We start from the raw sequence: 22591 nt of genomic DNA, 5'->3' as shown, positions 1-22591 counted from the left end.
CTCAAACTTTTTTTTTTTTTTTAATTAATTTAAACTGAAAAGCGCAGCTGTATATCTCTGGTCTCAGGATCCACCCTAAAGGGTCCCAGGTTTTCTTCCCCAACGGGAAGGGAATCCCCGAAATGTTGGTGACACTGGCCAGTGTTGGGACAGGTCCTCGCAATCAGCACACAGTTTGTTTTGAATGTATCCAACATCAAAGCCTTTATTCTCTCTTACGTCACGCTATTATTCAATATAACAGGACGCATACCGGTTTTTGTGAAAGTGCGTTTAAAACTGATTTAAAATAAGGACATGGCTAATAGAAAAGAGAAAGCATCCAAAGGAAACAAAAACTGGAAAAACGTTTCTTTCTCAAAGAAACAAGTCTGTTTGCCCAGACTGTTAAAATGATTGTGTTGTTTCTCTTTTTATTTATGTCGCATCCAAGATTAAAATAAAATGCTCTGCCTCCACCAGCTTGCTTCGATGTCTGGATTTCGCCTTTATAGAACACTGACTCCTTCAAACTGGTTGTGCGGTCGTCATTTTTTGTTGTTTGTTGTGTTTTGTTTTTCTGGGGAGGGGACGCGGAAGACTGGGGGGTCGGACTTTTAAAAGGGGTGGCTTTTCTCTACATCTTTGCTTTCCTCTTTAACTTTCTATTTTGTTTATATTAATGCAAGGCGTTGTTCCCTGCGAGAGCCTAAGTCTTCCCTTTAGTTATAAAAGAAAAGAGAGGAGGGGAAAAAAAAAATCTGGCACACACTGGCGCACTATCCACCACCCTGTCATTATTGGTGCAGGCCTGGGAATTCAAGCCGGACCTCCCAGTATTTGCTGCAGCTTGAGGCCAAGGTGCCTCTGAAAGGGTTTTCTTTGAGGAATTTCAGAAATTGTTTAAGCGCTTAAAAAAAATATTACATTTTTTTCTTGTCTATCGCAAAGCAAATGCTCCTGTGTGTGGGTTTGTGTGTGCGTGTGTGTGCGCGCGCAAAAGGCGTTTCACAAAAAGAAGACACTGTTGAAAAGGAGAGGAATAAGAAAGGAGGGGGAGAGCATTCCTTAAAGGAAGTATTGCATGCGAGAGGGTTGGCGCTCTCAGAGGCTCCCCCCGAAGCCGGGGATGCACACACTGGGGTTGCCTACCTGGGTGGTCTCTCTACTTTGGTGAGCTGTTGCTAAGCAGCTAATAATAGTCATGTTTGCTGAGTAATTTCTGCCCTCCGCGAGCCAATCGCGTTGCAGAAACCCAAGCCATCTGACAGCCCCGGGGGCGGGAGCTCCAGCCTTTTTCTCTTTCGCTCGCTCTCTCCCCCTCCGCCCCCCCTCCTCCTCCTCTTTCTCCAAATGGAGAGAGTTCTTTTTTTTCTTCTTCCATCTCATCTATTGAATCAAGGAGCTGCTGCGGCCGCTGCCCGTTGCACACACACAGAGCGGAGTCCCCAGGTCCCGGGAGCAAGAAGGGCGCGCTGCACGGGGACAGAATGGTCCAGCGGGTCGGCGAGGAGCACAAGAAAGCAGAGTCCGGGACCGAGCAGCCACCGCGAACCAAGCAGCCAGAGCCCCAGCAGCCTGAGCAGCAGCTTCAGGAGCCACCACTGCCAGCAGCAGCAGCAGCCGCCGCGAGAGCAGCAACAGCAGCGGCGACGGCGGCTTCCCCGGCCCGGCAGCGTTGATACCCGCCTGGCACTCTTGGACCCGGCAGCGGCTGTTCAGCTCTTGCCTTCCGTAGTAGCTCGGGCGACTCGGGAGGCGCCGAGGGAGCCAGCCCGGCCGGTGGGAGCGGTGGGGGTTTACTCGCGCTCTTTGCAGTGAAGGGGTCGGGACGCGGGTAGGGGGACTTGGGGGCCGCGAGGAACTGCCGAGCGAGTGACCAGGGGACAGGCTCGCTCCGCGTGCCTGCTATCGCCCTCCCGCGAACTGGATGTGGGCAGCGGCGGCCGCAGAGACCTCGGGACCCCCGCGCAATGTGGCAATGGAAGACGCTGGGTCTGACTCCCCGGCAGTGGCCGCGGCAGCAGCGGCAGCAGCGCCCGCCGTGTGAGCAGCAGCAGCATCAGATCTGTCAGCCGGAGCCCGAGCCGGAGCAGCCGGCGGTCAGCAGCGTCCTCGCTAGCCGAGCGACCCGGCGCGCCGAGAGCCCGCGGCGGCGGCAGCAGCGCGCCGGGCCGCCCGGGAAGCCTCGGTCCCCGCGGCGGCGGAGGCGGCGGCAACATGGCTTCGGCTGTTAACGCCGCCGAGCCCCTGGACCGTGTCGGCGGCAGCGGCAGCGGGGCTCCGGGTCGACCGGCCGGCGGTGGTGGTGGCGGGAGGCGCAGACGGACCGCAGGGTTGCGCCGCCCCGCCGCGCCGGACCTGGACTATCTGCATCGGCCCAGCTACTGCGACGCCGCCTTCGCTCTGGAGCAGATTTCCAAGGTGCATTTCAGAATCTTTCCTCTGCTCTCCTCCCACACTTTTCCCTCCTCTTCCTCTTTGGGATTGTCCCGCCACACACACATACATACACACTCCTCCAAGAAAAGAAGTAGACAAGTGGGGATTGAAAAATTCAAACCCTCCCTCCGGTCCTGGAAGGAAAGAGCTGTCTGCGGTCCGCAGGGGGTGGAGGGTGTGTGTGTGTGTGTGTGTGTGTGTGTGTGTATACACACGCGCCCTCCTCGGCGCTCCTTTCCGGAGGCCGAAAAGCGGTCCCAGTCGACCACCTCGAGGGCGGCCTTGGTATTGCCCTGCCCTGTACCCCCTGCCGCGGAGCCCCCTCCTCCCGCACCCCTGCCCTTATTTGCAGCCTAAACCCTAGTAGTGCTGCCACAAATCTTAACATCTTGAGGGGGGGCGGAGTGGAGGGAGGAGAGAGGAAGGGGGGGTGGACGGAACCGAAATAAAGGTGGTTTCCTTTTTTGGCAGCCGGTTTTGCTTTTGTTGAGCCTGAAATCTCTGATTCCTTAAATATTATCTTCGGGAGAGGGCATCCCCTCTCTGATTTTCCAGTTTTTGAGCCGCTTATTCTCAGAGCCTGGGGTGAACGGGAAACTTGTAAACAAATTGCCACCTTAAATCCGCTGTGCGGCGGGCTCATTGTGTTTACGAGGTTCGCTGAAATGTGTGGAATCTAGGGAAGGCGAGCACCCAGACTTGGGCCCGCCTGGGCCAAGGCCAGGGCCGGATAAACGCCGCCGCCGGGAGCAACCAGCACCCAGCCGGGACCCCCGCCTGCGCCGTCTTGGGCTCTTCCCAGGCGCAGTCGGGTGTTTTTTACGTTTATTCAGAAAGGAAGGGAGAGGAGGGAAAGATCCCTGTGGCTGCCCTCTTCCGATCACAAATATTGTCGTAAGTTACAGATGGCTGCCCCACTTCCTAATTCAGATCACACCGCGTCTCCCAACGCTTTGGAAATGCGTTGCGAGTAAACTCCCGCGGCCGCGCTCACCACGTGGATCCCCTTTACTATCATGCCTAGCGGGGTCTGAATGGGGGAACCAATACATTGTTCGCAAAGCGCGCTCGCGCCCCCGCCCCATCCCTACCGGGGAACGCAGAACTGGATTTATGGGAAATGGGGGTTGTTTTGCTGGTTTTTAAATGTTGGGGTTCACCGGAAGATTATGCACCCCCTTCCATCCCAGGTCTGGACAAATATTGCCAGTGTTGAGTGATCTCTCTCTGTACCTCGGCTTTTCTTGGTCCTTGCAACCCCTTCCCCCAGCGCCCCAAGTCACACTCAGGGTACTGCGCTGGCCAAGCGTGGGACGTCCCGCCAGTCGCCGCAATGTAGCTCCCAAGGTGCATCCGGACTTTGATTTATTATCAGGCCCCCCCACGCCGTTCTCAGTACCTTGCGCCTTATAGCCCCGAGGGAGAGTCTCTACACTACAGCAGCCCAAAACCCCAGGATGCAGCACCCCAAGGCTATCGGAGGCTCCTCGGGAGGGAGCCTGCGAGCGAGCCTGGTGTGGGTGGTGTGTTGCGCCTCCCTTGCACTCACTCCTCGCTTCTGCTTTGTCCGCAGGGGAAGGCTACTGGCCGGAAAGCGCCGCTGTGGCTGAGAGCGAAGTTTCAGAGACTCTTATTTAAACTGGGTTGTTACATTCAAAAAAACTGCGGCAAGTTTTTGGTTGTTGGCCTCCTCATATTTGGGGCCTTCGCTGTAGGATTAAAGGCAGCTAATCTCGAGACCAACGTGGAGGAGCTGTGGGTGGAAGGTAAGAAGAGAACAAGCGCTGGTTGCTGCGTCGTTTTCTCCACCCCCAACCCCCTTCCCTTCCTTTCTATCGATAAAGATATTTACCAGAATACACCTAGAGTCTTTCTGTACTGAGAGAACCCCCTGCCCACACCAGGGGGAATTGTTTATTGTTTAGGCAACTGGCCCGGAGCCAGGTCGGCCCGACAAAGGCCGCGCTGTAATCTACTCCGGGCGATGCGTTTTGCTAGGTGTTGTGGGAGAGAGTGGCTAGGGCGGGCTGGCGGGGGCGCGGGGGCCCTCTCCGTGGGACGGACCACTCCGCTCGCCCGGGGGGTCCCCGGGACTGCTGCCGCTGTGGATCGGCTCTGCAACGCCCTGAGACGCGGCTAGGGGAAGGGCTAGTCTGTCTTGCCTCCTCTCCTCCGCTTCCTTCCCTCCCCCACCCCCACCCACAGCGTCCAAAGAGAAAAGAGAGGGGGGCCGGGTAGGGAAGGCCACCCCTCAGGCTGGAGGGAGTAAGCGCGCCCCCGGCGGCCGCGGCCGCCGCGCGGGGGAGGGTGGAGGGGCGGGCGGAGCGCTGGCCTGCGGAGGCGGCAGCGTGTGTGGTCCTGTTTTTGGACAGCTTTCAACTCTGGGGGAAAAAAACATTTGTCTCTAGGTACAAAAAAAAAAAGGCAGGGGTGGGGGCGGGAAGAAGTTGAAAAAAAAATAGTAAAGCACAAACTGGAACGTATGTTTGCAAAGTAGATTAATGTTTCCTTGTGGGTGGGGGCTATTTAATGGAATTACTCTGGGGGAAGGCTTCATTTTGCAGGCAGAAAGAAGAAATGTGCTTTAAGAACGTGTTTGGTGGGAGGGGCCACAGACGTTCATGAAGGGGTTCTGCCAGTCTTGAATCCACATTCCATAATTTGGGATTTTTGAGGCTCCCCCTTTTTTAGATAGTTGTAAACTTAAAATATATTTTTAATTTTGTTCTGAAGATTAAAACATTTTATATTCTTTTGGTAATACAGCATTTTTATTTTTTTAAGTTAGTAGTTTTTTTTGTCTTTTTTGAAAAGTAACTAGTTTTGCTGGTTGGTAACAGTTTAATCCCTAAACCATTGTTTTAAGCATCTAACAAATGGGGGTGGGCTTGGGAGGAGAGAATTTGGGTAATTGTGCAGATATCTCTAACCAAAATATCTGGAGCCCTCAGAGTGAAAACTACCTAAGTGAATTTGGAAGCTGAAGAGTTACATACTTAATTGCTGGAGTGCTTCCTTTCAGGGTGCTATTGGCCATCTAATTTTGGAGAATATTTTGTTAATCTGGCTTTGTGAAGACTCCACTTGCAGGGTATTGGCAAACCTATGGCAGAGTCTTTAATTGAGAAGTGACAATTAAAATAGTAGTCCAAATAATTAAGACCAGTTAACATTCCTGCTGTAAGTAATTAATACGCAAATATTCTTTGAGTTTTACTATGGAGTAATTTTCCTTAGTTCAGCACTTCAATATTGTTATGTGCCGTGGAGTCGGTTCAGACTCATAGCAACCCTCTACAGGGTTTCCGAGGCTGTAAATCTTCAGGGGAGCAGAAAGCCTCATCTTTTTCCTGTGGAAAAAAGCTGGTAGTTTCGAATTGCTAACCGTGAGATTAGCAGCTGAATTCGTAACCACTACACTACCAGAGCTTCTTACTTCAATATTATTGGTAGATAAAAGAAGGGTTTTATTGAGCATCTATTATATATTAACTTTGTGGCGCTGTCAGATAAGCACTGGACCGCAAAATTGATTTGAACCAAAACGTCTCAAATTTACCAGCCGCTCTTCGGGAACCCTGTAGAAGGTTGCTATAAACCAACTCAACAGCATTTAACAACAGTAGTTATGTTACTTAGGTCCGTGGGTGGTGCCAGCTCAGCTGCTAACATAAAGGTTTGCTGTTCCAACCCACCCAGTGGCTTCTAGAAAGAAAGGCCTGGCAAACTGATTTCATAAAGATTACAGCCAGCCCAGGAAAACCTTGGAGCACTTAGAGGAGTCAGAATCAGCAGCACCTTCACACACACACACACAAATGCCCCTCGCAACAAGTTTGGAGTCCTGATGTAGCGCTTTAGGATAAGCACTGGACTGCTAACAGCAAGGTCTGTGGTTCAAACACACCAGCTGCTCCTTGGAAACCCTATACACCAGGGTCACTGTGAGGCAGAGCCAACTTAACAGCAACAACAAAGCAACAAGTTTGCTAAGCACCTATGATGTGTCCCTAGCACTGTAAGGGATTCTGAAGTGTGTGCTGTCCTCCCAACCCACAGTGGTGGGGAGTTCTGGAGGAAGAGAATGTAGATGATTCACGCCCTTGAAAGTAGTAGAGTCAAATGGACTTGTACTAAACTTGGAATCCCTTAAAAAGGGCGGTGATAGTGAAATGAAAAAACAGCTTAAGAAAAAAATTCCTGGAGGTGGTGAGGCAAATTGGGGACCCCTGGAGAGAAAGGGGAGGAAGGCATTGTACTAGACAAGGCCATAGCACCAGCTTTGTTTTGTTGGTAAGTACACCATCAAGTCAGTTCAGACTCCTAGCCACCTGTATAGGATGGGTTTCTGAGGAGTGGCAGGTGAGTTTGAATTGCCATCCTTGTTCAAAACGACCTTACTGCAATCAAGTGCTTACCCTGCAGCGCCACACCAGGACACTAGCAGGGGTTCAGAAAAGGAAGAGTGAAGCAGTGGTGGTATGTGGGTGGAAGGCTCTGTGTGGCCTTGTGTAGACTGGGACCTGGGCACCTGGCCGGCCTGTCATTGGAAATGGTATGATAGGTTAGACTGTAGGGAGCTCACATGGGTTTTAGAACAGAGAGATGAGCACAGGGAGCAGCCTACTTAGGTCAATAAATCTTTGATGATGATGACAAAAGATTGTTATTTTGAGCAAGAATTTTTAGTAGACTTTCTTTTAAAGAAGTCCTTGAATGACAACGTAGGATAAGCTCTGGACTGCTAACCACAAAGTTGGCAGTTCAAACCCACCAGCCACTCCTTGGAAACTCTATACAGGAGCACTATGAGTCAGAACCGACTTGACAGCACTTAACATCAACAGCATCAATTTAGTTTATTTTCATAACATCACATATTCCAGAAATTACTGTGTTTCTGCATTACACAACTCATTCTATGTATTGGAAGGCTGAGAAACCTGCTTTGCTGTAGTCCCATGATGCTCCAGTTAACTTAGTGAGCATGAGGTAAGGGGTAGAATTCTTCAGTGGATAGGGTGAGGAGCAAACTTGAGACAGCCACATTCTGCCTACTTTTGGCCTCTAAGCTGGAATATTCTCATTTCTGTGTTGGCATTTTTAATGTGGCTCACTGGTTCTTGGATCAATATAATTAATCATTATTATATTTTTTCTAGCGTAGTTTGTATTGTAATACTGTTTTTTATATATTATTGTTAAGTGCCATTGAGTCGGTTCTGACCCATAGCGACCCTGTATAGGGTTTCCTGGGAGCAACTGGTGAGCTTGAACCACCAACCTTGTAGTTCAAACGGCTTTGCAGTCTGGCGCATTAACCCACAATGCCACACCTAAATTGCTGTCCCATTGAACCCATGGGTCATCCATTTCTCTGCCCTTACCCACTTTGCCCATTAATGACTTAAATTGTTTGGCCTCATGTTCTCTTGGCTTTGATTTTCTTTCATGCATTCAGTCTATAGAAGCAACACTTTCATGAGTGTAAGTAAATCCTAGCAAGAAGGCCACCGTATTATTTTGTCATTTTAACTTAAATATGAGCTGGAACTAACAATGCAGAGATCTTGTGTATAATCATGAGCTTAGTGTCAACAGTAAGTAGTGTATTTGTTTTCAAGAATAAGAATTTCCTGAGAGAAACACTGTTGACTGATGATGTATGGAGGGGATTGTAATCAATGTAATGAAACAAGTCATATGAATGGCTGAATGTGAAACTGATGATGTGCCCTGTAAACTTTCACTCAATCCACAATAAAAATCTTAAAAAAAAAAAAAAATTTCCTGCTATCCTAGATCAAACCCGTTGCCTTTGAGTTGATTCTGACTTGTAGCTAGCCTGTAGGACAGAGTAGACCTGCCCATAGGGTGTCCAATGCTGAAATCTTTATGGAAGCAGGACTCCTCTTAAATTGTAGTAGAGATCAGTGAATTCAAATGAAACTGCAACTCTCAGTTTAGGTTATTTTTCTGCTTGTCTCATGGTACAGTGGATTAAGTGTCAGTGGATCAAACCACCAGTTGCTCTTCAGAAAGTTGAGACTGTTTGCTCCCTTAAAGATTCACAGCCTCAGAAACCCTGGAATCACCTTTTTGCTAGTGGGTTTGGATTGGTTATCTTTGACTTTCACAGTTGATTAACATGATGGGGAAATATGACTTTGTAAAGACCCTTGAGTACATTGGCCACATTGTACAGACCAAATAATGTAGATAAGAAAGATTCTCTAGACATAGTTTCTATGGCACTGGTGATTAGAAGTCTTTGATTATCTTGTTAATAACTTTTAAGCAGTTGCCAATGTATGTTAGATGCCAGCTTGGGTTTTGTTGTATGCAATCGAGTCAGTTCCAACTCATAGCCACCCTGTATTGGGTTTTGTTTGTTTTGGTTGGTTCTGGCTCATAGCCACCTGTAGAGGGTTTCTGAGGAGTAGCTGGTAAATTTGAACTGCCGACTTTGTGGTTCAAACCGACCTTATGGTTGAGCACTTATCCTACAGTGCCACATCAGGATTCTGTATAGTGTTTACGAGGCTGTAAAACTTTACAGGAGCAGAAAGCTTCATCTTTCTCTGGCAACTTGGGTTTTAGGGTGATAATATTTACAAGTGAAAAATGCCAAATCAAGCTCACTTGTAAATGGAGTAATCGTGGCTTGGTAAGAGAGTATGTGGAATGATATATATACGGATGTCTGCTACTAATTAAATACAGAGTAGTGACAGCAAGGTGGGAGACAGACTGATTTTAATTAAAGAGGAAAACGTTCATTGGACACACGTTCCAGAGAGATCTTGGTGAAAAGCCATAGTCCCTGCCCGTAAGAAACCTCCATCCAGAGGCCCACAGATGAGTTAGAATTCAGTGCAGCAACGCCAAGATGTCAGGGAAGCCTTCCAAGATATCCTGGAAGGATAAGGCACAGAAAATGTAGAGTTGGGCGGGGCCACATCCAGGCAGAAGGAACCATATGGGTAAAGGCTTAGAATAGGAGTGTGGCCTCCAGGAGCCCTACCAGTGACGACTCATAGGGTTGTAATAGGAGGCGGCTTGGAAGGTCAGCAGGGGCCATTTCATGAGGCTTTCACGTATACAAGATGTTTGACTAGGGGGCTTCCAGCTTCTTCCTTTTTGCCATTTTTCTTTCCTAGTGTTTATGTAAGTTTATTTGGCCTCTGGGTGGCACAAGCAGGCTCCATTTGTCCTGATGTGGGAATATAAGATCAGCAGCACATGCTCACTATGAGATCAATGGTTCAAAGCCACCAACCCTTGTAAACCCTGGTCCCTAAGAGTCAGAACCGACTCAGTGGTATTTAACAACAAAAAATGTAGGATATGAGTCCTGATGGTGGCACTGTAGGGTATGCAAGGTTAGTGATTCAAACCCATCAGCCACTCCTCAGAAACCCAATACAGCAGGCGTGGGGAACATCCAGCCGGAGAAATCATTTGGTCTGGCCTTACCAAGGCAACCACAGTTCTAGCCTTCACACCAGGGTTGAGTTAATTAAATGTTTGACCTTAATTTTAAAATTGATAATTTTGTATGGCCCAAGAATGATGTTATAAATTTTGGTTCCCCGTCCTTGCTATACCGGGTCGCTATGAGTCAGAACTGACTCCATAGCACTTAACAATAAGAAGTGTAGGATCTGCATTGCACTGGTAACCGAAAGGTCAGCAGTTCAAACTCACCAGCCACTCTTAGAAACCCTATACAGGGTCGCTATGAGTCGGAACCAACTCAACGGTACACAACAACAATAATGACCTCCCAAAGGAACTCTGGTCAGTGGTTCAAACCCCTCAGTTACTTAATGAGAGATAGATGAGACTGCCTGCTCCCATAAGGATTTCTTTTTTTTTTAAGTTTTTATTGTGAATTGAGTGTAGTTTACATGGGGGAGAACATTGGTTTTACACTCACCATTTCTTTGCAATGATTGCAATCTACTCCGTGCATCATCATTCAACAGTATTTACTTCTATTCCCTCTTTTTTTGGGGGGTGGGGGGTGGGGGGTGTACATAAAAACACTCAGGAATATATAATAATTTGAACAACCAAAGGACACATTCTGCAAGCCTGCCTCCTGGCCACCAGTACTCAGTCTTTCTTCCCATAAGGATTTTACAGATTGGGAAATCCTGTGCAGCAGTTCTACTCTGTCCTAGATCCAGTTGCTATGAGTCGCATTAGACTCAGTGACTGGGTTTGGTTTGGGGTTTGGAGAATCCTCCCTGACACGTCAGGTGCCTTCACCTGGGTCTCACTTGTCTGGGCAGAGATGTTTCATTTGGAACTTGGCCATTTCTCTATTGGCATTTGTTATTTGTTCAGCAGTTCTGTCCTCCTCTATCTTCCTTAATATCTCCTTCCCTTCCTATTAACCTCTCCTCTGGCGCTCTCTTAGAAACAAGTTTGCTGTCAAGTTTCTCCTATGTTCATTTGTCTTTAAGTTTTTTGTTTTGTAGTTTTTTTCTAAAAGCTGGTTCAGCCAATGGCTTCCCTTCTCCTGGAAAGGATAACAGCCTTGAAATGAACCCATTTTACGTTTGTGTTTGGTTATCAGAATCGTGGAAGGAAGACAGAAGTTAATTTAAAAAAGAGAGAGAGAAAAATAGAAGTGTGTTTGTTTATTAAATTCATGCTTGGTATTTATAAGTTCTGTCAAGTTTGTTCCTTGCTGGCATTGTGACTTCAGTGTTCTGGATGTAAAGTAGGCAATTCTAGGAGGTAATTGATCTTTGTCATCCTTTCAGTTTCAAGCAGTTTCTCAACTTCAGCACTATTGGCATTTTGGGCTGGATAATGCCTTGTTGTAGGGACTGTCCTGTGTATTGTAGGATGTTTAGCAGCATCCCTGGCCTCAACCCATTAGATGCCAGTAACAACCTCCCCTCATCATCTGTCAGGCACTGAGGATGCAATATCCCTGCCTCATCTCCATGGAGCCCTAACTTGCTAACAGCAAGGTCAGCAGTTCAAATCTACCCGGTGCTCCAAAGGAAAAAAATGAGGCTTTCTGCTCTTGTAAAGATTTACAGCCTTGGAAGCCCTATACAGGGTCTCTATGGGTCAGAACTGACTCCATGGCACCACCCCCACCCCCATCCCCTGGGCGTAACAACTAAAAATATCCCCAGACATTGCCAAATGTCGGATGGGGGTGAGAATGGGATCAGGAGAATAGGATGGGATGGAACAAAATCACCCAGATTGAGAGAATCACTGGTTTAGATGCTTGTTGTTCATCTTAAGTGCCGTCGAGTCAGTTCCAACACATAACGACCTTCTATAGGGTTCCTGGGGAGCAGCTGGGGAGCTAGAACTGCCGACCTTGAGGTTCAAACCCACTTTGCAGTTCAGCGCATTAACCCACAGAGCCACACCAGGACTCCATTTAGAGATTTGTATTTGTGATATAGAGAGCAGAATTTATTATGATGGAGTCAGGACTGCAAATACTGTTGTTGTTGTTGTTGTTGTTGTTAGGTCCCACTCAAAGTGAACCTGTGTAGGGTTTCTGAGGAGCAGCTGGTGAGTTTGATCCACCGACCTTGCCATTCAAACTGACCTTTCAGTCAAGTGCTCATCGTACAGTGCCACACCAGGACTTACAGGGTGATCGATGATTCTTCTTAAGTAAGCGAACTCTTCCACACCACCCCCAGTTACCAACTCAGGTAACTAATTTTGCAGAATGTGTTTGCTGAACTATTATTTTAGCATGAAGATGACTTTTTTAAATGATACCTCTGGGCCTTTTCCATATTGAAATAACATCTTTTTTCAGAAGCTAGCATAGCACTGTAGCTCTCTGGTGGGTCTTATTCTCCTCCAGATGTTTCTGTCACAAAGCACTTTCCTCAGAGGTGCCCATAACAGAACATAATCAGAGACCACATGGACAGTGAGGGACTGAAGATTTAGCCATAAAGGTAACAGGCTCAGCTTTTCCTGCCCTTCATTCTCAAGGTCTGCAAATGTCCCATTGCTGTTCTCCAGCGCTTTTCACAATGGACAGAAACAGAGCATGAAATGCAGCTGCTTTCTGTTCCCTAGCCATTTTTTTTAAAAAGAAAGAAGATATGTATTGGAGAAATATTTATTAGATTCCAGAAATAGGCACATACACACACATGCAGTCTAGGTGGAAGCAGTTGTTGTGTGTGGTGTTGCATTCATATATGGAGAGAAATGATTGAACTACAATGGCTTTGGAAATCACAAGTAGCCTCCGGTGCCTGCCACATGGGGCAGTTGACACTGCGAATCCTCTGGATTTCTTTGCTGTCTGCCATTCTTGACCCTTCAACAAGTTGAAAAGCCAGGACATGCAGTGTGGTGTTTCAGATATACATACTGCTGCTTGGAGGCTCCAGAAGATGACAGCTTCCAGATGTATGAACCACCCAATTCATTTGTTTAGATTACGCGCCCCAGCTGATGCAGAGATGAATGCTGGCTGGACAAGCTATGGGAGATTAGTCTGGTTTCCACAGTGCCATGTTTATATTTTATTTGGATTTCTCCTTCAAAGCTGACCTCCCTATGACCCCCTGGAGTTCTGTCCACTTGGGGCAGGCTGTAGCTTGTCTGTCTGCCCTTGCCTTCCTTCTCATATGTGAGGGGGTGGGGGAACCCACAAGTCAGTAGCCAAGGGGCCACTTACATGGACACCTCCCATTTTGTGCTTGTCAGCAGTTAGCCTAGATTTAGCTCTTGAAGAAATGTCCTGTCCTTTTCTACTGGGGGATGTGTTTGAGTTTTAAGGGAAGATGATGAGGCCGTCTGCTTCTGTAAAGATTTACAAACCTCTGAAATCCTGTGGGGCACTTCTACTCTGTCTGTTAGTCACTGTGATTTGGAATCCATTTGTTGACAGTGGGTTTGGGTTTGGTTAGATTTTTCAAAGTTCTTTTTCCATTTTTAAAACAATATGTGGAAATATTTAAAGATTATTTTAAAGAGGATCGGGTTTAATAAGACCGTTTTGCATAAATGTAGTATTATACTCAGCATAATTTTGATAGTATTTTGGAGGGAAAAAATGGTGAGAGGATTCCAGCTGTGTAAGGCATCCCTAGAAGATTACCACAACTGTGATGATAATGCTATTTTCTCTGCCTCCCACTGACTCCCTGAACCTCTTCTTTTTCCTCCCTCCTTCTGTCTTTTCCCTCTCCTTTGATGTCTTTACTCTTCTTTCTCTCCAACTCTTCTTCTTGCCCTTTCTTTCACTCACCTACTCCTAAACCGCCCAAATCCTTGCTTCCCAAATGGATCTCTGGAGCTAATAGTGTGAAATCTTGAAATGGTAGTAAGTTTGTTTACAAACTGACAGGAGGATATTAGAAAATGTACCAGTTCAAACCAGATATGCGAGATAATTAGATGCAGAGCTTCCATTTACATTCTTGGGGTTCTTATCTTACTTCAGGTTGGTCCCAAAGACCATACTTCATGAAGAATCATGACATTCTTGTGGAGTTTTGAAAGACTCCATTAACCAGTTCTTTCACTCCATACTAAATCACCAAGGAGAATAGGATTTAAGTCTTGGTCCCTTTGTGTTTAACGGACATTTCAAATATGGAAGAATTGGGTCTAGTGCCATTTCTGAGATAGTTATAACATTCTGACCCAGGTACCCTCCTTCAGACTTAATATGGTTGGAACTACCGCCAAAGCCAATATAGAGCTTGGATAAAGATCTGAAGAGAACACAATTTGGCCAACGCTGTGACCTTACTGGTGCATGTACACAGGAATTCTCAGTTGGCATCCCAGAGAGCAGACGGCTCTAGGAAGGCATTTGTTGTCTGCTTGCTCAGAAGGAGAAAAGCTCTCAGTGGGAAAAATTCCTTGAGTACACAGATATAATTAGGGTCATTTAAATATAAACATTTTTATTACATGTTCTTTGCTTCCAACCTCTGAATTGGGGTGGCTTTCTGCTCCCATAAAGATTTACAGCCTCGGAAACCCTGTACAGGGTCACTATGAGTCAGAACCGACTCCACAGCACACCACCACCACCATCACCACCATAATACTTACAATTTTTATTTTCTTTTAAATTAGATTTAGGAATTTTGTGGTTGTGTGTGTGTATATGTGTATATGTATGGTGGCATTTGACCTTCAGCATTCTTCACATGTATGATTCAGTGACGTGAATTTATGTTCTTTGTGTTACTCAATTATCATCTTTATATATTCCCCAATTTTTCCATCTGGGGAGCACTGTTGCTCCATAGTATAAGCAGTGGACTGTGAACCAAAAGGTTGGCGTTCAAGCCCACCAGCTGCTCTCCATGGGAGAAAGATGAGGCTTTCCGCTCTTGCAAAGATTTACAGGCTTGGAAACCCCATACAGCGTTGCTATGCATTAGAACTGACTTGATGGCATTTAACAACAACAACAACAAATTTTTCCATCTAGGTTTTTTTTCCCTTTAGACTGCAGTATCTCATTTTCTGTATAGATCAACTTTAACTAGGTTTAACAAAAGTAATTAACATTGCAAAACATTAGAATGTTGCCCTTGAGAAACCCACCTGACGATTGTGATTGTAGAGGATTTTAGGGGTGTGATGTGCAGAAAAATTAATCTGTTCCTTCTCATCAAGACTGCCTGTTTTGTAGCAGTTAGAGTTTTGCGCATAGTTGGAAAACCAGCTGCCCTGTGTTAGGAAAGCTATGTCGTTGGTGGACAATCAGGGACCTCCTAATGAATGACAAGTTTGTTGTTGGAGAGATTTATAATGTAGAGGCAGCACCTTATTTCTCATCCAGAAACCCAGGTGTGAGTTGGCCCAAACAGTCCTCACTGCATAGTGGTCTCATTATAACACTAGCCATGAAGATGAGTCCAAAGATAAGCCATCCCCATACCCAGCACCAAGACACAGTAAAACTCCTCAATAGAGCAGCCAAGATAATTTTCAGTTATTGATGAAACATGTAAAGAACTGGAAATGTGTTTGGGTAAGTCAATATGCATGCTTTTTCCCCCTTAAATCATTGCTTAAGGGCTTCTGGCCCCTAGCTCAGGAATCCTGCCCAAAAATGCCAGATGTATTACACAGTCAAGTATTACAATGTAAACAGTGCTCTGTGCCACAAAGCAGGGTGGTCCATTTAAAGAGAGCGAGAGATTGAGAGGGAACACTAGGAATAGGCTTTCTGTGCTCAGCGAACACAGTAGTGGTAGTGTCGTTTGTGTGGTTGGCTGTACAGTCAAGATTTGGAACCAGAAAAAACCCCAGAAAAAGTAATACTTTGGACTGCCAAAGAATAGCAGCTGAAATGGGAATGCCAAAGAGAGCAAGATGTGGCTCGGATAATGTTGCTTCATTGGGTCGATAAGTTAAAAATGTTGAACTGAATGAGTGACCGGTGGAGTGGGGGACAGGCTGCAGATAGGAAAAAAACTGTTGCCTTTACTGTAGCATTTTTAAGATCCTGTGAGCATCACCCATTTAATCTACTTTGACATCTGTTTAAAGACGATGGAAAGCAAGGCCAAACTGGGCAGTACTTCCTTAGTGGCCCACTACCGTGCCTGAACAAGCCAGAGGACCACTGCACACTCTGTGTGTAAACCAAAGACTTACCCTGCAGTTGTGGTGCCATATAGCCCTGGAGGGTAGCCCCACATTAGTTTGCACAGTAAATGGCTTTGCAGTTTACTCCTGGAGTATAAATGTAGTGAGATGTGATCTTCACTGAGAGAGTGAGAAAAAACCGGGATTTTCACTTGTTAGAATGTGCTCCACCGATGTGTTCATTTTACAATGCAGCAAGTGATTAAAGGAAATTGGAATTATCTGTAATCTAATCCTAACCTGTTGTTAGGAGTCCTCATGTAGCACTGTAGGATAAGCACTGGACTGCTAACCTCAAGGTTCAAACCCACTGGTCACTCCTTAGAAACCCTACATAGAAATAGGTCATTATGGGGCAGAACTGACTCGATGACACTTAACAACAACAGCAACAACCAACTGTTGTTAAGGAGTTCTGATGCCATAATGTTTAAAGCACTCCAGTGCTAACTGAAAGATTGGAAGTTGGACCCAGCAGTCCTTCCGGGAGAGAAAGATGTGCTTATCTGCTTCCTGAAAGATAACAGTTCTGGAAACCATATTGGTCCTAGCCAGTCACTTTGTGACATGATTGCCCTTGTTTGAATTGTCCTTAGAGTGTGCAAATTCAGAGTTTAAAAAAATTAATGTGAACAAGGGGAAATGAGATTTCAGTTTGAATTTCAGAGAGTTGTTCAAATATCTGCAATAATACCCCAATTTAAGAAATCTATGGTATAGAGCGATCCAGGAAAATTGCTTTAAAACAACAGTGATAATAAAAACAGGAATTTGGAGAGTAAGGAAAGTATAGGTTTCTAGACTCCCTTTCTTCCTTCCTTTTTCCCCCACTTTTTGAATTCTTCTTCCATCTTCCCCACCCCCATTCTTTGATTTCCTCTGCTCCACTGGGGGAAACCAGAAACCTCTTCACAAAATAAATGTAAACATCCCACCGTGACTTTTTTTAAATACAGATTTTTCTTAAAGAAAATAACAAAAAAATTTTCCCCAGCTGTGTCAGAAATTGTTTCTTTCCTCTTACCTGACTCCCCCGCCCCCTCCCCCCACCATGAGCTTCATCCCTTGTTATAATACAAAGTAAAAAAATTTAAGCATGATGCCATCATTTCCGTCTACACGTAATCCAGAGAAAAGTTGCACATGTTTAATACCTTGCTTAATTGCAAACAAAGCTTGCAGTTTGAAAGAATTAGGATTAGGGCTAAATATCTATTAACTGCTCTTTCTAGAGATTTGGGGAATAGGATGACCCTTTTTTCTACACCCCCCCCTTTTTTTTTTTAAATAGGTTACAGTTTCACATGGCTCCCAAAAGAAATCTCTCTCCCTTTTTGTTTCCCACACCAATTGATTTATCATTTTGCTTGCAAGCAGATCCAGAATGTTAGGGCAAGAACACACTCACTTTTTTCTCGTAACTTTTTTGTTGCGGACCGAAACCAGTTGACTTGAATAAATTTTTCTGAGGCCTGAATGTAGCCAGCAACGTGGAAAAATCTTGCCATTCAGGGCCATCTGAATGTACATTTCAGCCACACAGTAAGCTGCATTGGTAAGCACTGGACTGCTAAATACAACCATTTTTCGCAGCAGCGAGTTAGACAGGTGATTAGCATAATTAGCACAGAGCAGCCATACATATGGTAATGCTGAGTGTGTAAATGCCAGCTGCGGTGTAAAATTTATGTCAGGGGTCGGCAGGGCTGTGCGAAAGTATTGTGTTCCAGCTGCAGGTCAGGGCCGCCAAAGCTTACCTCCTTTTCTCTTGTTGGTGAATACGCCAAACAGAAGAGAAAGACAGAAATATAACAGATACGGCTTTGATGGAACAGCTCCGTTCTGTGCAAGAGGGACTGTTCCCTAACACACACTCTTGCACACACATGCAGAAACCCAGTTCTTTCCCTATAAATTGTGTTGACTACATACATGCAAGGTCCAAATGGGCTACAGTCAGGATGGGGGTTTGGATAATTGAATAGGCCAAATGATTTCCTGGGAAGAAAAAATGTCAGTCCCTGAATTTAAAAAGTTAAAAGTTCCACTTTTCTCTTCTTCCCCATCATGTTACCCCCACACTATTCTCCTACCCACATTGTTTTCCTTCAAATTGATGGGGAGAAAGAACCCTGCTGGATGGGTTAGGGTTTTGCCCTTAAATGAATAGGAACTTCACCATCTTGGAGTTGTTCACATTGAACAAAATCTGCAGTTTCAGCTGTGTGACTCTCTTCCCAAACTGCTTGACTGGTTTTAGAAAAGGCTCTGAGATTCTTTATGGTTTTGTCTGTGCTGCCCCCACACCTAAAGCCTATACTATCAGACCCACTAAATTCTTCATAGTTTAAAAGAAATAACAACACAGACCTAAAGTTTGAGAGGGCCGCCTTGAATAGGTCACGTCCTTTTAAATGCATGTTGGGGGACTGGATTGCAATGGCGGGTGGAGGAAGGACATCTCATGCATTCTTCGTTTGCAGCAGTGTGTTTTCTGTACCCATCCTAGCCTACCCCCCTGTTTTTAGTTGTCGGCTGTGAGGAGTGGTGGTGTTGACAGAATATATAGTTTACACCACACTGACCTCGTGATGAAACTTCCTCACAACACCAGGGGGTCCTTATGAATTGGTTCCTAATCCAGCTAATCCTGATGGCAACAAAATCATGAAAGTGGCCCCCAGTGCTGTGTGTCTCCCTGCACAGATACAAGGGAAGGAGCAGTGCAAGAGATAAATCAGGCCAGCGTGGGGTTCCACCAAGGCCAGCAGCCTGCACACCAAGGTGGGGAGGTGTATTATACACCCCATGCGTGCTCTACGTAGAGGCCATTCAAAAGAGGCCCGGATACTGGTGAGAAGACTGTTGAGAGCTAAGAGGTGATGTCAGCCCCACAGAAGCTGAGAGAAGAGAGCAGAGGGGTTAATGTTATGCAACAGTCTGAATGGTGCCAGAGAAAGCCCACCGAACAAGCAATTGAGGTTTTTGTTGTTGTTGTTGTTTTTATTTTTTAAATGTACACTTTGTTGTTGCCGTTAGGTGCCGTCAAGTCAGTGCTGACTCACAGCGACCCCATGAACAATAGAATGAAATGTTGTCCAGTCCAATGTAGATCTTAGGACCAAGAACTTGATAAAACCAAAAGCTTGATTAAAGCACACAGCAGTTGGTACCTGGGTTCTGGTCCCTGGTTGAGCTCTAAGGAAGCATACAGCTTTTCCATTTGTTGAGAGCAAAGACCCTCTACAGGCACGCTCTCCTTCTGCAGAATGATCAGAGATAGGTGTGCCTCTGCTTGCTTATAACTCTTGAGGGTTCAGGTTAAGTCATGGTAGAACCTGGGGCCACTCGGCAGGTTGCAGGAAGCCAGACCATCCTTGGCTTGGTCCATCCTTGTGGGTTGGAACTTTTGCGCCTGCCTTGTAGGGTTGTCCACAGCTGTGGTTGCCAGAACAGCTTGTAACTGATGAAGAATGGGTCTTCGACAGATGTGGGGTTGCCTTGGAAGTTGGTGGGCTCCATAAGACATACTGGGTAGGGGGCTGTGACAGGCAGCAGCTTAGTACAGGCAGAATGCTGGTCTGACTGCTTGTGTGTGTCGACAGTCAAGTGGGGGGCGTGAGGAGAGGGAATCAGTGGAAAGCCTTGTAGAGGAACCGGGTAGTCCCAGCAGCTGGAATGGGTGAGGTGTGCTACAAGGCAGGAATGGTGGACTGGAACACCCATGACCAGCCTTCCTTCTCAACCCCCCCAGGCTGTGCGCAGTAAGGGGAATTGACTGGCTGTGCTCATGAGGGGTTTTTGTGGTTTCATCACCAGACTCACTTCACGAAGCCACTTCTCTTTGGGCAATCAGATTTTAGTACTTTCCCATGCCAAGATTCAATGGCATAGTCTTCGACTACTGAAGCTCAGGCAGCTCATCGTGGATAAAGGGATAGGTTGGCAGAGTGACTAGACACTCACAGTCCATGAGGTTTTAGCCGTCTGCCTGAATCATTGGATCTTCGTTCTTCTTCTCTCTTCAAATTAAAAAATTTGCTGTTGCCAAGGGATTTGCATTTATACCTATTTAAAGATTTACACTTTTGCAATAACCAATCCTAACATTGAAAGAAGGACCAGAAGCAACTAGCCAAGCCAAAGCTCACCTCACTACTGTTGAGTCAATTCTGATTCGTAACAACCTTTGTCAGACAGAGTACCATGGTTCTAGAGGCTCCCCAGGGTTGCCACAGCTTTCTCCCACAGAGTAACTGCTGGATTCAAACCACTGACCTTTTGGTTAACAGCTGAGCACTTTATTCACTGTGCAACCAGGACTTCTTGAAACAATTAAAGAGTGAAGTAACATCTGCAAAAGCTGTTAGATAATTTATGAACTTGGTGGTGGTGTGCCGTGGAGTTGGTTCTGACTCATAGTGACCCTCTCTATAGGGTTTTCGTGGTTGTAAATCTTTGTGGGAGTAGAAAGGCTCATGTTTTCCCAAGGAGTGGCTAGTAGATTCGAACTACTGACCTTGTGAATTGGGTTAGAAGCCCAATTCATAACCCACTACACTACTTGTGTTCCTAATTTATGAGACTGGTGGTAGTTATGTGCCATGGAGTCGGTTCCAACTCAGCTTTAATTAACTGTAAATGCTAAGCTTGTATATGTACACAGACTCCCTTTTCCTAATTGAACTCTGAGTGAGTACCTTTCAGGCTAAAAGTGTTCCATTTGTTTGGACTGATTGATTTGCTGCAGCTTTGAGGGGAATTTCTTCTGTCTTGTACATGTTTTCCAGGCTCTGTACCTGAGGCTACTCATTCATTTTTTCAGTCAGCAGATGCAGAGTGGTAGACAGGGATAGGACCTTCCTGGTTGTTGTTAAAGTACTGTCGAGTCGATTCCGACCCATAATGACCCTGTATAGGGTTTCTGAGGCTGTAAATCCTGAAGAACCGCTGGTAGTTTCGAACTGCAGACCTTGCGATTAGCAGCCCGATTCGTAACCATTACGCTACCAGAGCTCCCTTAGTGGTGGTGGTGGTTATGTGCCGTGGAGTCAGTTCTGACTCATAGCGACCCTGTACAGGATTTCTGAGGCTGTAAATCTTTATGGGAGCAGAAAGCCTCATCTTTCTCCCATGGAACAGCTGGTAGTTTCAAACTGCTGATCGTGTGGTTCACAGCCCGATTCGTAACCACTATGCTACCAAAGCTCCCTTAGGGGACTTGAATTTATTGGAAAAACTGTTGGCTGGTCCCTCAGATCATCTTTATGTGACTTTCAATAAACTTTTGCACCAAGTTTTTGCAAGGGTGCTACAAGCATTTATTAAGTTGGGTGCTGCAGATTGTGAGAAAGAGTTATCCAGCAGGGAAGAGCGTGAGGAGATGTGGCCTCTGGTCTACAGTGGGTTGGAATAGCCCTGGACCAGGGGTATGGATGGACTCTCCTGGGTCTACTGATTGTCCGGCTCTGCTGACCCTTGTTGACATTGGAAAACTACACTTGGCTGGATTTAGGGAGGGGAGAATCAACAGAGCTTGCTTAAGAAATTCCTTTGCAGAAGTGATGTTTTTTTTACCCTTTTCTTTTAATGAAATTGGTTTGATCCTCAGATTTCTAGCAAACAAAATGGCAGAATTAGAAGGTGAAGAGACTTAAGAGTTGTTTATCCTTGATGGGTGCTTGTCTTGCTCCATCTGTCTCATCTACCACTAAGACCATCTCCTCTGAGAACCACAAAGACATTGGGACTTGTCCACTGTCATCATGGTGTCCTTCGGGAAAAGTTATACCTACTTAGTGGTGGTGAGGCAACCTGTTGTCCCCCAGTTGTTTGTCTTAGGTTATTCTAAAAGTTCTAGACATAAGCTTAATATGGTCTGCTCTATGGAATGTGATGTTCTTAGCCTATCTTCCAAAGGGCATTGGTCATTCAGTATAGAATTCTCGCCTACCTTGCCAGAGATCCTGGTTTGATGCCCAGCCAGAGCACCTCACGGACAGTTGCCACCCATAAGGACTTGTGTGTTGCTGTGTTGCCAAACAGGTTGCAACAGAGCTTCCAGACAGACAGAGATGGACTACTTCTGAAAATGATGGAAACCCTATTGATCACAATGGCCCAGTTCTCCTGAGCATGGAGTTGCCTTGAGTCAGAAACCAATTGAATGGCTGTGAACAACAAACCCACCACCCACTGCTGTGTTCAGGTCCCCAGCTGGCACTTAGAAGTCATGAGGCTGGCAGGGCTGATGCAAAGAGGACTGAACTCAGGTTAAACGTCACTTCTGCTGCCTACTAGCCGGGTGACTTGGGACAAGTCACCTAAATTCTACAATAACTTTTCCTCCTCTGTAAATTTAGGGTGATGAATGAAATAAAGAATGGACACCAGCTCAGTTTCTTAAGGCATTGGCACGTATATGGTCAGTTAATCCTCACACCATTCTTTAAGGTTTCTAGTTAGACTCATACCCTATTTTATAGAGAAGGCTACAGAGGAGCAGTTATAGGAAGTGACTTGTCCTAAATTCTCACCGTTCCAT

General features: G+C 46.0%; 1 protein-coding gene across 3 annotated transcripts in view; it reads left to right on the top strand.

The window, feature by feature from the left end:
* Positions 1–22591, top strand: part of PTCH1 (patched 1) — an 81565-nt gene that overhangs the window by 6945 nt on the left and 52029 nt on the right. Inside the window, exons 1-2 of one of the 3 annotated variants that reach the window (XM_006867637.1) lie at positions 2200–2403; positions 3995–4187. In XM_006867637.1, coding sequence (XP_006867699.1) covers positions 2200–2403; positions 3995–4187 — 397 coding nt within the window. Of the gene's footprint in view, positions 1–2199; positions 2404–3108; positions 3316–3994; positions 4188–22591 lie in introns of those variants that run through there. The other 2 variants (XM_006867639.1, XM_006867638.1) reach the window with 2 other exon arrangements.

Source organism: Chrysochloris asiatica, unplaced genomic scaffold (assembly GCF_000296735.1).
Source record: "Chrysochloris asiatica unplaced genomic scaffold, ChrAsi1.0 scaffold00107, whole genome shotgun sequence".
In the NCBI taxonomy this organism is placed as follows: domain Eukaryota; kingdom Metazoa; phylum Chordata; class Mammalia; order Afrosoricida; family Chrysochloridae; genus Chrysochloris; species Chrysochloris asiatica.
Note: the sequence above shows the minus strand (reverse complement) of the source record. Positions and strands in the feature narration are given on the sequence as shown.